At 43.2% G+C, this 14,735-nt stretch overlaps 1 protein-coding gene across 1 annotated transcript in view; it reads right to left on the minus strand.

Moving 5' to 3' along the window:
• The window catches only part of PKHD1 (PKHD1 ciliary IPT domain containing fibrocystin/polyductin), a 306,693-nt gene that overhangs the window by 142,471 nt on the left and 149,487 nt on the right, over positions 1 to 14,735 (minus strand). The window contains exons 26-27 of the mRNA XM_039532757.1: positions 13,297 to 13,432; positions 11,376 to 11,622 (exon numbers count right to left, since the gene is read on the minus strand). Of these exons, the coding sequence (XP_039388691.1) occupies positions 11,376 to 11,622; positions 13,297 to 13,432 (383 nt within the window). The remainder of the gene's footprint in view (positions 1 to 11,375; positions 11,623 to 13,296; positions 13,433 to 14,735) is intronic.

A 14,735-nucleotide genomic window follows, 5' to 3' on the forward strand; every position in this document is an offset into this window, starting at 1 on the left:
GGCAATCAGAGGCTAGGGACACCTAGAGCAGGGGGTTGCATCCCTGACCATCTTGACTAATAGCCGTTGATGGACATATCCCACATGGACTTATCTAGTTCTTTTTTTGACCCTTTTATAGTTTTGGCCTTTACAACATCTCCTGGCAATGAGTTCCACAGGCTGACTGTGTGTTGTGTGAAATAGTACTTCCTTTTGTTTGTTTTAAGACTGCCACCTATTAATCTCATTGGGTGACCTCTGGTTCTTGAGTTATGTGAAGGAGTGAATAAGAACATAAGAATGGCCATACTGGATCAGACCAAAGGTCCATCTAGCCCAGTATCCTGTCTTCTGACAGTGGCCAATGCCAGGTGCCCCAGAGAGAATGAACAGAACAGGTAATCATCAAGTGATCCATCCCTTGTCGACCATTCCCAGCTTCTGGTAAACAGAGGCTAGGGATACCAACACAGGCTAAGGACACCACAGAAGCTAGGGATGCCAATACAAAAACAATACTTCTTTATTCACCTTCTCCACACCAGTTCCTAATGGTTCCTAACAGTCTGTTAGTTTTTTTGACTGCCACTTCATACTGAGCAGATGTTTTCAGAAAACAGTCCACAATGACTCCACGATCTCTTTCTTCAATGGTTACAGCTAATTTGCTGCAAGTATAGTTTGGATTATGATTTTGTATGTATTGTTTTGATTATGTTTTCCAATGTATATATCTTTGCATTTATCAACAATGAATTTTATGTGCCTTTTTGTTGCCCAGTTACCCACTTTTGTGAGCTCCATTTGTAACTATTTGCTGTCTGCTTTGGACTTAAATATCTTGAGTAATTTTGCATTCTCTGAAAATTTTGCCACCTCACTGTTTACCATATTTTCCAGATCATTTTTTAATATGTTGAATAGGATTTGTCCCAGTGCAGAGCCCTTGGGGACACCACTATTTACCTCTCTCCATTCTGAAAACTGACCATTTATCTCTACCCTTTGTTTTCTGTCTTTTAACCAGTTATTGGTCCATGAGGAGACCTTCCGTCTTATCCCATGATTTTTTGGACATTTGGAATGATTTGTTTTACAGTTTAAACTGATCTCAGTCATTTTTGTTGGCCAAAAAGACTTGCCCATGGTTATGATAGTTTCCTAATACGGGGCGTTATAGTACACTTAAGTTTGGGGAATGTCTAGGAATTTAGAGAACTCTACTTTCAGGAAGTGCTTGCTGAGAAAGTACAGTATATGCGGAGGAAGGAATAAAGTCTAAATGTTACATTACCTTGGTTGTTTATTATTATGCTTATACACGAACATGGTCTTGGACGTGAATCATAACATGCAAGTATATGTAATCACTAACTAAAAATATTGCCACAAAAAACAAACATCCAAAAGAGAAAAATTATAATCATGGTGACATACCAGATCCCTGTCCCTGATCAGATGGACATAAAAGGGGATGTGTTTAGCCAGTGGACATTCTTTAGATCAGTGGTTCTCAAAGCCGGTCCTCCGCTTGTTCAGGGAAAGCCTCTGGGGGCCGGGCTGGTTTGTTTATCTGCAGCATCCACAGGTTCAGCTGATCACAGCTCCCATTGGCCGCAGTTTGCCGCTCCAGGCCAATGGGGGCTGCGGGAAGGGCGGCCAGCACATCCCTCAGCCCATGCCGCTTCCCACAGCCCATGGAGATGCAGATTTCTGGGAACTAGCCAGACAGTCAGACACTACCACAGTGACTATCGCAGACCAAGCAGTGAAGCATTTCAGCACAAGTGATATCCCAAACTGTGCAGTTTCAGAGACGTGACCTCAGTTTATTTGCAGTGAATTTGTGTAGTTTACTCAGGAATTCAGTCATACCAGGTAGTCATATGGCAAAGCCTAATCAGCAGTTAGAATTGCTGAGACCCTATTAAAGAAACCAGTAAAGAGCAAATAAAATATTTCTTGAATGGAGAAATACTCCCACAGAAGGCTATAATAGCAGCCTGGTACAGTGTTTAATGTCAAGATGCACATGTCCATTGGTGCCTACAGCCCCAGAATCACTGCAGCTGGCAGTAGTGGAAAGAGCAATAGACAAAAAGGAAGAGACACACGGAAAGTCTAAAGCCAACTAAGACCTCCCAGAACTACAAAGGGGAGACCCTACCTGGACAAAACCAGGCACTAGGAAGCAAGCTACATGTGTTGATCAGATAAATCCTTGTTCATATAATGCAGCAGTGGATGGGCATATTTAATTGAAAGTGCAAATACATTAGCCCACTACAAATACAAAACATAACATGGACATGGGAGGATGGTGAAGTATGCACTCCACTGAGTCGTGATCAGCAGGACACAGGAGATACATAGGCCAGCAAGTGATCGGTAAATACTGGAACAGACTTTCAATACTATACCCCACCAGAAGAATCAAATGCAAGGCAGTCTCTTGTCATCGGAAGAAAGACTTGCACGCATTCCAACATCAAAGCACTTGCAAATAAATACCAGATTTGTACCCACTGTCTCCTCAATATCTGGCCAATGAAGGTTGTCAGAGCGTTGGGTTTTTTTACAATCTGCTTCTTTAAAAACAAAAACAAAAAAACCACCACCTTTCAGTTCTCCACTATTAGCCAGCTCCTACCATAATGAATACTGTAATAACACTTTACACTGCTCAAAGACAAGCTCAGCGGTGATTCTTGTACTTCCTGACCCCCCCCCACCTCCCCAAGTCCGTACTTTCTGGTAAGTTAGTTAACCCCTCTTGTTTTGTCACATCTAGAATTAGATTGTGTAGAAAGATGTTGCCCAAACAGCTTACATACTATAGAGAAACTAGCATACTTGTGTGCACTGTAAAAATGACAGAGCTTTCCATGCATTTTGAAAGAGTTGCATGATAGAATCACACAATTTCCCTTAAAAGTGACTGGGAGTTCACCCTTTCATGGCAGTGGGAGAGGTGAGGCTAATTCCTTTGTAGCTGAAAGTATTGGCAAACAAAGGGTGTAGGAAGGGGACACGGCACAACAAGCCTGCCCTGGTCGTGTCCTTGTAGGGACATGGCATGATACCTTTGGGGATACGTGACATTGCTCTCAGCCCTCCTCCTGACCAGCCGGGAGAGTTTATCCTACATGGAAGGAAGTGGACAGAGGTTGCTTTCAAAGCGTGGTCAGGATGATGTGGCAGTGTAGTGTACATTCCCCCAAAGCTCCAGGAGGGATTCTGGCTGAGTCAGCCCTGCTGGGGCTCACACTACAACGTAGTCCCTCCCTTATCACCGGCCACAATCATAGTTTCAAAGACAAAATCTGGCCCCATGTACGGAAAGGTTTAGGGCAGGGGTGGTCAAATGCAGCCCACAGGATCTTCCATGGATCCTTAATACAGAGGTACAGTTGTTCGGGGTTATAGGTCCCAGTATAGAAAGCTCTGTCCTGACCCAAAAAAGGGCCTGGCATGCTAGGACCTGAGCTATCTATGGGCCATGCCTATGTAGTGAAGATGAATGTAGCTTCGATCAGCAACTCTTAACATGAACTAGGTAAGATCCCAGGCTATTGCCTTTTACAGAACACTCGGCAGCAGGATAGTGGGTGGAAGGGAATATGGGGACTAGAATAATAGAAACTGACTGGAAGGAGCTTAGAAGATGGTTCACTACTAATAAACCCCCCCTTGCAGGCATCAGATGGGCCAAGGTATTCATACTAATTAAGTAAGCAACTGGCAACCACTGCTGTACGGTCATAGGTTGTGAGCACTTTCACACTTGCTCAGGTACGGAGGAAAACCTTCATACGAGTAATAGCACTATCAGAGTGAGCTGAGGGTACTCATGTGACAGAGGGTGTGAGTCTCTTCTCATTTACACTAGTGTAAATCAGGAGTAACTCCAGTGAAACCAATGGTGCTACAGTGATGTAAAACCACAGCAAGTGAGAGGAGATTCAGGGCCACAACCCCCAGCTTCAGTGCAACATGTCACTTTTGTTTTTCTGTTTTCACAGGATCTCTGCATTATATTGAAGCCCCCTAGGCAACTGGGTGCTCGAGGCAGTTTTTCTATGGGAGCTCTCAACTAGCACCCTTTAATAGGTGTAAAAGTGGACAGGAACTTCAGGCTGGGCAAACCAGCCTGGATACAATCAGTCAGTCATACAGTTTTGCACTGCTGCCCATCAGTGTAGTAGGAGAGTGCCTTGCGTGTATCATCAGTAACAATGGCAAAGTCCCTAGTTCTCTTCATGGAGTCACTGGCATTTCTCCTGTTTTGGCCTAAAAAAACTTATTTGGGATAAGATTTGTGGGGTTTTTTATTTTTTTCTCGTTCGGGTTTATTCATTTACTCTTTGTTTTAGGTTGATTGGGGGGTTGAGGGTTGTTTTTTGTTTTGGTTGTTTGGAGCTTTTTGGGTGGAAGGGGTGTGAGTGTCATTCCTGTGGTGGGAAGGACAAAAGGAAGGTTTTGCAACGTTTCCTGAGGACAGACATACTCCATGTTCCCTGAATAGCCTCCGGAGGTTTGTTCCACAGCTGGATCACCTCAACCGGGAATGCTTTTTCCCCAACTCTCCAACGCTTTGTCCTACTCTTCATTCAGATATTATCCCACCCCCATGCACCCTAACCCGGCATCAGCACCAAAAAAATCAAGCCAGGTTTTGGGAGGGTTGAAAAAGCCCTGCCACCTTATGCAAGAGTTAGTTCGTCCAAGTTAACCCTGAGTCTGACATTGATACCAGGTTCCCTTCAAAAGGATGCCCCTGTGCTTGTTTTCATATCCTTGCCAAAATGGGACTACCCCGCTAATGGAATTTACCAGCCACAATTAGCATCGTTTTCATTTGCCCTAAATAGCCAACAATTTCACTGTGCCCTAAATAGCCACCAATCTACCTCTCTTTAATGTTAATGAAGCAGAGGAGCACAGGCACAAGTATTTCTAATTCAAAGGAGCCAAGGGAGCCTGCATGGATCATTAACATGAGAGAGCTTCATTACCAAAAGAAAGAGCCTTTCCCTGAACTTCCCCTGGCTTTATTTGAAAGAAACCAGGAAGCAGTGGTCTTAATGCAAAATTAACCCCTGCTTTAAACAGTCGGAAGCTTTTACAAACTGTATCAGAAAAAAAAATGGATGACTCATTGACAGTGCTGTATTTTTTATATCAAAGTGGAGTAATTCAATTAAGGAGTAATTTGCTTTAGAAATATGGCATAGTTACGAGACAGAACTTTACAATCTGAATCACAATTTACCATTGCGGCTGTATAAACTGTTATGTAATTTAGCTCAAGTGTACTGTGCAGAGCTGTTGAACGTAGATGGCCCACAAAGGATTTGCTGAACCAATCAACAGCACCAAGGAGAACAAATATTAACTCTCCTGTTTATGTTTACCATTAGCTTTCTTATCCTAAGGCTCCATATCTCTGCGTATGGAGGCAGGCGCTGTGTTTCTCTCTAAATGCATTCTGTTTGGTACGTTTGTGAAATAACCCATTATGATTATCCATCTCCTTAAAACAGGAAATCAAATAGCAGCTCCCTTCAAATGGGGCTGCAAACATTTGTGTCAATACTCTAATTTACTGCTGTACAAATGGAGGCTAAATGCACACAACGACTACAGCAAACTCTTATCGTTTAGGTGGTGGGTCCAGGAATATATATATATATATATATTGCAGAGGTTCAAAACCTTGACATATTGTCACTAAATGTGTGTACCCAAGTCCAAAGACTGGGAATGTGATTCTTATCTCCCTTGCGTGATGTAACTCCTGTCTTCAGTTGACATTCTCCTGATTTACATTGGTATAAGTAGGAGAAGAATCTGGCCTTTTGTGCCTGGTTTTCAGAGATGCTGAGGAGCCTTTACAGGAAATACAGTTCTGAAAATCAGACACAAGGTGTTTCAAGTTGGGCATCCAGAAACTGAGGCACTCACTGAAAATTTGGAACTGTGCATTTTGGGACTGCCATAATTTACCTCACAGCCGAACTGCCATTGTCCAAGAACGTTACACTAAAAATCAATTCAATCTCAGGACCGATCAATTATGGAAGAAATATAGTGTAGCAAGCCGGACACAGGAAGGAAATTCAAACAGGTAGTTTTGTTAATTGAACAGCCAGCGTCCAGCTGTTAAATGCTCACCAGCTAAACCACATCACATACCCCTGACAAGACCAATTTAAGCTAACAGAAGAGTGTGTGTAAGTGTAGGAAAGGTGTCCGTAGGCGTGAATAAGTGTGTGTGTTTAGCGAAGATGTGTGTACAGAGGGCCACAGTGTAGTGAGTGGAAAAGTGTGGCTTTGCATGTGTTTGATGCGGGAAGAGGTTCACACATAGGCACCGAGGTAAGTAAATATCAAAGGAGAAGCAAAACTAGAGTAATCATTTGAACTTTTCTCTTGAAGTCATGGAAGTAGGGGGTACACGATTCCTTTTACACTGGCACATCAAGGACTGCTGTGTTTGTAGCAAGTGCAGGCACTACAGGAGAGGATATTGGACCAGATTTAGGAATTAAGGTAATCAAAAAGTGAGCTAATCTTTTCCTCTCCGGCAAAATAAAGGAGAGAAGCAATAAAAGGCTCAGTTGCAAGGCTGGAGCTGGGCAAAAATCCTGGCTTTCAAAATTCCACAGTGGAGGCAGATGAAACTGAGTGAATTGCAAAGTTACTCCTGGACGGTATAAAGTTTACTCAGTGTTTTTAGAATTCCTTGGGATGGAAGGTTCTGTGTAATGGAGATTATTCTAATGCTTTCCTCTTGTAAAAATCATGCAGGAGGAGAAGAAACTTTTAAAGTCACTTAATCACATTATGACAATTTTTTAATGAGAATTTATTTTAATATTAATAGGGACTCACATTTTCAAGATAATATGGTTAGCAGTGGCATTTTGAGCAACCGTATCTAGCCTGCAGTCACTCAACACTACACCATGGCATACGCTGTTCTTCACAGCACTCAATAACTTTCTCGCATGTAGATTTATAAAGACTTTTATAAGCTTCAATTACATTTTTAAAAGATGTAAAGAGCCCTTCCAGGGCAGTTTAAGTGACACATTAGTTTAAATTTCAATTGGACGTGATAGAAAATGCTCTTTTTATAGAGATATGGATCAAGGTTGCAAAGTTTGGCTCCAGATCCATATTTCCCTCAAAGTTCTTGGGGTTTTAGATTCAGATAGAACAGGTAGAAATTCTACCATCTACTATTTATAACAAAAAATTAATGATTTTTTTTTTTTTTTACAAAATAGAAATGTTTTTGCAAAAATGTCCTGTTGGGGAGAGGAGGGTATTTTTCAATTGGGTATTGATCAAAAAACTGAAAACCAAAAAATCAAAGATTTGGGGGATTTTCAGAAGCCAAAACTGGATTTTCTTTAAAATATTGTCAAACTCCCTACATATTCTGAAAAAAAAATGCCACTTTTCTCCCAATTTTTTCATGGCTGTGTGTGTGTGTGTGTGTGTTAATTCTTTACTAGTTCTATATTAAGGGCTTAAGTTTGGCCCACAGTAGGAATAGCAGGCAGCTGTGAATTTGAGATCCTGATCCCAACCTCCCTAAAGGGACTCCATGGGATGGATTCATTTATATACGCAACCAAAAAGGGTCATTTTCAAGGCGTGATGAATTCATCTCTCTCTTCCCGCCTGAATATCTCCTGCCAAGTAACAGCATGACAAGCAAACATGGTGCATTTGGGTTAATATCAACATGACACGAAAGCAAAAAAAACAGAATCAAGATTCAGACAAATAGGACCAAATTCTGATCTCTTTACACTAACTAGGGTAAATCTGAAGCAACTCCATGTCAGTCACTGCATTTATTGCTGTGCAACCGAGCATCTGTTCCATTCTCTTTAAACAAAACTACACAGTATTTCCAACACTATGGAATCAGAGTGAGATTCTGATGGCCGGACTCTAGAGTGTTTTGTTAATAGCCCCAGAAAACTTCTGGCTGCATAAGGAAAGGAGGATAGTCTTGTGGCTACAGCACTACACTAAGACTCCAGCGATCTGGGTTAGATTCTTAACATTTACCATCAGGGTCTTTCCCCCTCTTTTAGATACAATCCACTCCAATAGCATTGACAGATAAGATAGAAACCTGGCCTCCTGCATTACATGGCTCTGAGGAAGCACCAGTGGTACTGTGATCATAGATGGGAAATTCTACCAGCTAGAAGGACATCTGCATCATGCCTAGAGACGCCATGCAGAATTATTCCCTACAGTATATTTTTTATGCTTTGCCCAGCCCAGTTTTAAATTATTCAAATGATAGTACTTTCTTCCACCATTCTCCAGGGAGATTGTCCAAGACCAATAGACTTCATTGTGAGGAAATTCTCCCTGCTTCCCAGTTTTCCTTTCTCAACTTCTTCCCATTTTTCCTAGTTACACTCTCAGAAACCATTCCCTCTTTCTTGTTTACAACCTTCAATCCCTCTGGATGCAATCCACCTTCCTCCAAGACATCCTCTGGTCATGCTGTAAATATTTACTTTAATCTTTCAATCTCTGTAGCCCCTTATTTACTTCCCTCCACATTTCCCTGGCAAGTCCATTTGTAGAGCACCGTCCCTGTGAATAAAGCCTCTTTGACCTATACTCTATTTGAATGCACACTATGCGGGCTGATGTTCCGGGCTGCAAGCTGATGTTCTTTCCACTTAACATGATGGTGATTTGGCTGGTAGTGCACATTCAGGAGAGTGAGATCTGGAAATAGCATAGAAAAGATGCTCTTGATCTCCATGGAGGAGGGTTACTCAGTTCAGAAAACATTCCACTAGAGGACAGGCTAGCAGCTGGCTTTGGGAAGTAGTGCTGCCAAGTATCTTTGGCATCAGCTGACTCCCTGCTCTTGGAAAGAATGGAAAGAGGAGGGAGGCTAGCCGGAAAGGAAAGGAAAGAGCCAAAGGCCCTTGCTGCAACTAGCCTAAAACTATTAAGCCATCCACCTGCACTGAAGGGCAATGTTGAATGCCAGATTCAAACTTTCCCCAAGTTTATAAATGCTGGATCTAAGGTTCTAATTAACTGTTAGTTCTGCTCACCCCACAAGACCCACTGGCACTGTGAACTGGAAGGAACAAGAGGGATCTGGATATTTGTTAGAGAAGTGCACCACCGCTTTTTATGCATTATTATCATTTATATTCTGGGGGTGCCCAGAGGTCCCAATCAAGACTGGGGCATCACTGAGCTAGGGGCTGTATGTACATAGACTTAGTGAGAGCCTCTGCCCCCAAAAGCTGGCAATCTAAACAGACAAGACAAATAGACAAGACAATCTAAACAGACAACACAAGTTTCTTCTCCCAAACAGTGGGAAGGGAAATAACTTGCCCGAGGCCCAGGGCCACCCAGAGGGGGGGCAAGTGGGGCAATTTGCCCCGGGCCCCGCAGGGGCCCCATGAGCTGCTCCGGGTTTTCAGCGGCACTTCTGTGGCGGGCCTTTCACTCGCTCCGGGTCTTCAGTGGCGGGTCCTTCAGTGCAGCACAAGATGCGGAGTGAGTGAAGGACCCGCCACTGAAGTGCTGCCGAAACCTCGGAGCACCGCCCGGTGAGTACAAGCGCCGCAAGTGGCGGGGAAAAAAAAAAGCCGCGATCTGCGGCACTTAGGCTGCTCTACCGCCACTGCTTCATTCTTTGGTGGCAATTCGGCGGTGGGTCCTTCCCACCGAGAGGAACCCGCCGCTGAATTGCTGACGAAGACCTGGCCCTGCCCCAGGCCCCCTGAATCCTCTGGGAGGCCCTGCCAAGGCCATATGGCAGAGCCGGGAATAGGACACAGGTCTCCTTACTCCTGATTTAGTGCGTGATCCACTAAACCACACAACTCCGTAATCCCACTGATTACAGACTTTTGGCTTAGTGGAAGTGAGTAGAAATAGTATTTGCATGGGAAGTTTCTATGTAGGCGAAGGCTACAGAAAATGTCCCCCAGTTCTGCAATTATACAGCAACTTTTTTTTCCCCCTATTTGGAAATGTTTTTCCTTCTTCTGAATAATACGAAAGCTCTGAATTATTTACATCCATCTGACAGCGCTCTTCAGCACTGCTGCCAGTGCGCAACAAACTTGAAACAGCAAAAATGGAAAATGGTACAGATTTGTACACTAAACAGAAAATGAAATGATGGGGAGCTTGGGCAGGGGGAATCAAAAAGCTGGAGTGATTTTTTTTTTCATGTGATAAAACACTTTTCTTAAGAGAGAGCAATTCTAATGTATCCTCCTTCTACGAGCAGTAGTGATAACGTTTGGCTAAGCAACATTTCTCCTTTAGCTGCCAGCAATTCAAACACAGTAACCAGTCCAGCTCACATAGGCAGCAGTAGCAACAAGTAGTGAAGTGGAATAACACATTGGAGCTATATGTCCCTCAAAGCTGAAGTGAGAAATTTGCCTCTACTTGAGCATTGTAGGAAGAGTCTGACACACAGGAGATCTGGCAGGAAACTGAACTTTAGAATCATAGAAAATTAGGTTTGGAAGAGATCTCAGGAGGTTGTCTAGTCCAATCCCCTGCTCAAAGCAGGACCAACCCCAGCTAAATCATCCCAGCCATGAAATGTTGGCTCCAATATTAATAGTATTATATGAAGCTGAAAGTTCATTAAATTAACATGGAAAATGAATTAGACTGAACTGAAGTGAGTTTGCCAGAGATAAGTGTAACCAGCCATTACCTTCAGAACAATCCGCACTTGGGGAGCTCTTCAGGAAAAAAATTGTAAGAACATTTTCCTTATTTTGAATCTAATGTAATTCAAACTTTTTTCTTTAATCCTCCATTACCTGTGATGCCCTCTTACTTGTCTAAAAATATCTGGTGGAGACCAGAAATCTGGATTCAATTTCCAATTCTGCCATAAACTCTGTGACCTTGGGCAAATCATTTAGGCCAAAGGTGTCCACTAGTTTTGGTTACCTCAGTTTCAGGGCCTATCTTGAGATTCACAGAGGCCTGATTTTCATTTACACTAAGGCCCGTTTACACCACTCTGACAGGGTGAAGGGCTGTACAATTGGCATAAATTACAACTACATCTACTTTAAGGCTCCTTTGCACTGCCAGAGTTATGTGAAGGGACAGGAGAATAAATGAGAATCAGGTTTTTAAGGTCCAACCTTCCCCTTGGACAAGCTCAGATTTTACAGATCTAGAAACCAAGATAATAAGGGTAAGTGATTTGCCTAGGACCATAGAGAGAGGCCGTTGCAGAGCTGGGATTAATCTTAGCCTTCCTTAGTTCCACAACTGTGCCCAGACCTGATACGGAACATAAAAGATCAGGCCAGACCTGATCTTGCAAAGATGTAATTGCTACTTACAAACCAATAGACATACGGTGAAAAATAACGTCCCTTTCACAAACACTCCCCCTAGCAGCGTGACTGAAGTTAGCACTGGCCACGCAGGAAGCTGCAAGTGTGTCCATAGACGCAAGGAGGTGACTTCCTTCCTGTCCTGTGAGGGAGCCATCCAGATCTTCGAGGATGGCCGAATGGGGAAACGGGAATGACGCCTGGTTGGGTGAATTCAGGAATGCCAACCGTTCAGCTCTCACTGTAAATCCACCTGGGGAAACAAGCAATCATTCAGAAATGCAACGTCACACCTTTGTCTGACTGGGTGCAGGGGCACTACCTACCCTCTTCTTCCCCCCGGTGAACAAGGGGTTAACCTCAACTCAGCTTCCTGTCAGAGAAATGGCTGCTTGGGACAGAAAGGGAAACCTGCAGACTTCCACACCCTGGGTCTGTTGTGTGGTTGGTCACATACATCACATGTTATTGGTTCTACTGACTGACTAGATAATGAAATATTTTAAACAGAAGAATCATAACCAGATGGGAAGCATGGTCATCGGAATGGCCTTACTGCATAGACCCAAGAGCCACCTAGTCCAGTATCCTACCTCTGACAGGTCTTTTGGTTCGAGCACTGGATTCAGATGCAGCAGTAACTGTAGGTTGGCCCCAAACTAAAATAATCAAATAGGCTCATAACTCCCCCTGCACCCAGCCCATGGCCCAAGCAAACCAAACATAGCACTTTTGTTCACTAGTCACTGTTTGTTAATATAGGACCTTCCTATTGCACAGCTGAAGTTACTTTGGGGGCAGATTTTGCCTTCCTGGTGCCATTTGATCTCTGCTGAAGTATTTTTCACCATTTTTGCAGGAAAGTGTATGTTTTTATATAGTTTATAATTACACATACACACACATTTAACAGGTAATTGCAGTTGGAACTTTCTTCAAAGAGCCTTTGGGTAGCTCTTGAAAACTCAGATGAATTCTTTGTTTCCATACATTATCTCAGGCAAATTCACTTAAGATTTAGGGTGGTCTGAGGTACAACCTCATTGGAATTCTATGAAGATGTGTTGTAGTGATTACAGAATATACCACTATGTTGAAGTATTACCCCCTGAAAAAGGAATATTAACAAATGAATGTGTTAATCCCTATCCCTGCGTCCCAATGGGACTTCTGAATAATTGTCCCAAACTAAGAGAAATTGGAAAATTAAATCATGGTTGGGGGGAAAAAAAAACACCTTCATCTCAAATCTATGCAGCATTCATGGCTGTCAGTTTAACAGCCTGGCTCTTCCAGGTAGAGAATCCATCTGCAGCATCTGCACCCAGTGCCCCAGACATGAGTGAGCAAATTGCAGTAAGGGGCTAGCAAAGCAGAAAAAAGGTTGTAAGGAGACTCCCATGTTTCAGCCCACCAGTGATATCAGAACAGTGAGGACTACTTTCAAAAACACCCTAATGAACACCTATGTGTCCAAGGGATGGAGTTATAATGCTCCCACCTAAAATTATGGCCCAGAGCTGACCCAGGTTAGCAGACATGTGTTGCGTTGCAGGACAACTACATAAAGTTTTTCTATGATCCTCCTTCCCACAGCATCTGAGCACCTCAACATTTTTAATGGGTTTATCCTCACTACACCACTCCAAGACAGTGTGGGGGCGGGAAATGAGGTACAAGGAGATTAGGTAACTTGTCTAAAGTCATACAGGAAGTCTGTGGAAAGGCAAAGAATTAAACCCAGGTTTCCCGAGACCCAAGGTAGTGCCCTAGTCAGTGGATCATCCTTCCTCCAGGATACAGCTAGCAAACTCTAGAGATGCCTCTCGGTGAGGAAATAAAATCACAAAGGCAACACCAAACTCTACAGAACTCAAGGATTTTTCAGACTCTGCTATGTCAGAGTGTCAGTGTAAATGTAACTTACCCTGGCCTTGGTAACAGCCAGAACAGGTGCTGATTGCAGTGCAGGTGCTAATATCGAAGTTCATGAAAGATGTATTGGAAACCAACAGTTCATGCCTTTGGGGAGTTTTCAGCCCTGCTGACATACAGCTACTGTCCTGCAAGATGAAAGTAAAGAGCACAGCTGAACACATCAGCATTTGGGTCTCCCGAGTGCAATAAGCTCAGGGTCCAGATCCTCAGCTGCTGCAAATTGACGTAGCTCCTTTGAAGTCCACAAAGCTGGGACAATTTACACCATCTGAGGATCTGGTCCAGGCTGTCCAAAATATTCACAACAAAACTCGAGAGCACACAGACAGCAAATAAATATGGAGAAAGAAGAAAAGATGAGGGTGAAAAAAAACAAACAAACAAAAAAAACATAGGCAAAGAGTCAAAAACAGAACCAGAAAGAGAAAATGGACAGGAACAAGATGACAATAGCCCTTCCAGGACATAGCACAAGGAGACATGGGGGTAGCTGGTCCCATCTGTTAGTCCATGTACTGCTGCTGGGAGCAATCGTATGCACAGAGATGGTGGGGAGAGTGGAAAAGGAGCTGGCATGACCCCATCTGATGTTGGTTTGGGGCCCACCCACTACCTTGGAAAGACCCTCAACAGCAGAAAGCACAACCAAAACCCTACACAAATATTGTATCAAGGAACTTTAAACACATGAATCAAAAATGCAATTTAAAGGTACTCTATCAGCAACAGGATTTTTTTTAATTAGCTGGTTTAATACCATTAAAGATGGCATTGTCCCTTTAAGAGACAGGTGCTCCACCATTCCCCTGGAGCCTTCCCCAAGGAGGGAAGTTGGAGATTCTCTAGGTGAAGAACTTGGTTCCAAGTCAGTACAGAGCTAATGCCTCAACATGGGGTTCCACAGACCAGACAGATATCGCTCTTAGAATGTTTTTTTCCTACCTACTTTTTTGATTTATTCATGTCCATCCCATCACCCCTAATTATATCCCTTTGCTTCACATTGCACAAGCTGTTTCCTTCCTTAATGTTTTCACCCTTCGAATATTTTTAGAAGACTGTTTCACTCTTTCCTCCTCCCCAAATGTGCATCACCTGCCTCGGACAATCTGTCTTTATCAGAAGTTAACGCTTTCTTTTACACGCAATGCAGATGCATCTGGTTCATTCACTGAAAGTAAAGGCCCTGATGCAAAGCCCACTGAAGTAAACAGGAGCCTTTTTATAATTTATTTATAATTGGAGATATACCAATCTCCTAGAACTGGAAGGGACCTTGAAAGGTCATTGAGTCCAGCCCCCTGCCTTCACTAGCAGGACCAATTTTTGCCCTAGATTCCTAAGTGGCCTCCTCAAGGATTGAACTCACAACCCTGGGTTTAGCAGGCCAATGCTCAAACCACTGAGCTATCCCTCCCCCCTTCCATG

The sequence above is a fragment of the Mauremys reevesii genome, linkage group 3, assembly GCF_016161935.1.
Source record: "Mauremys reevesii isolate NIE-2019 linkage group 3, ASM1616193v1, whole genome shotgun sequence".
In the NCBI taxonomy this organism is placed as follows: Eukaryota; Metazoa; Chordata; order Testudines; family Geoemydidae; genus Mauremys; species Mauremys reevesii.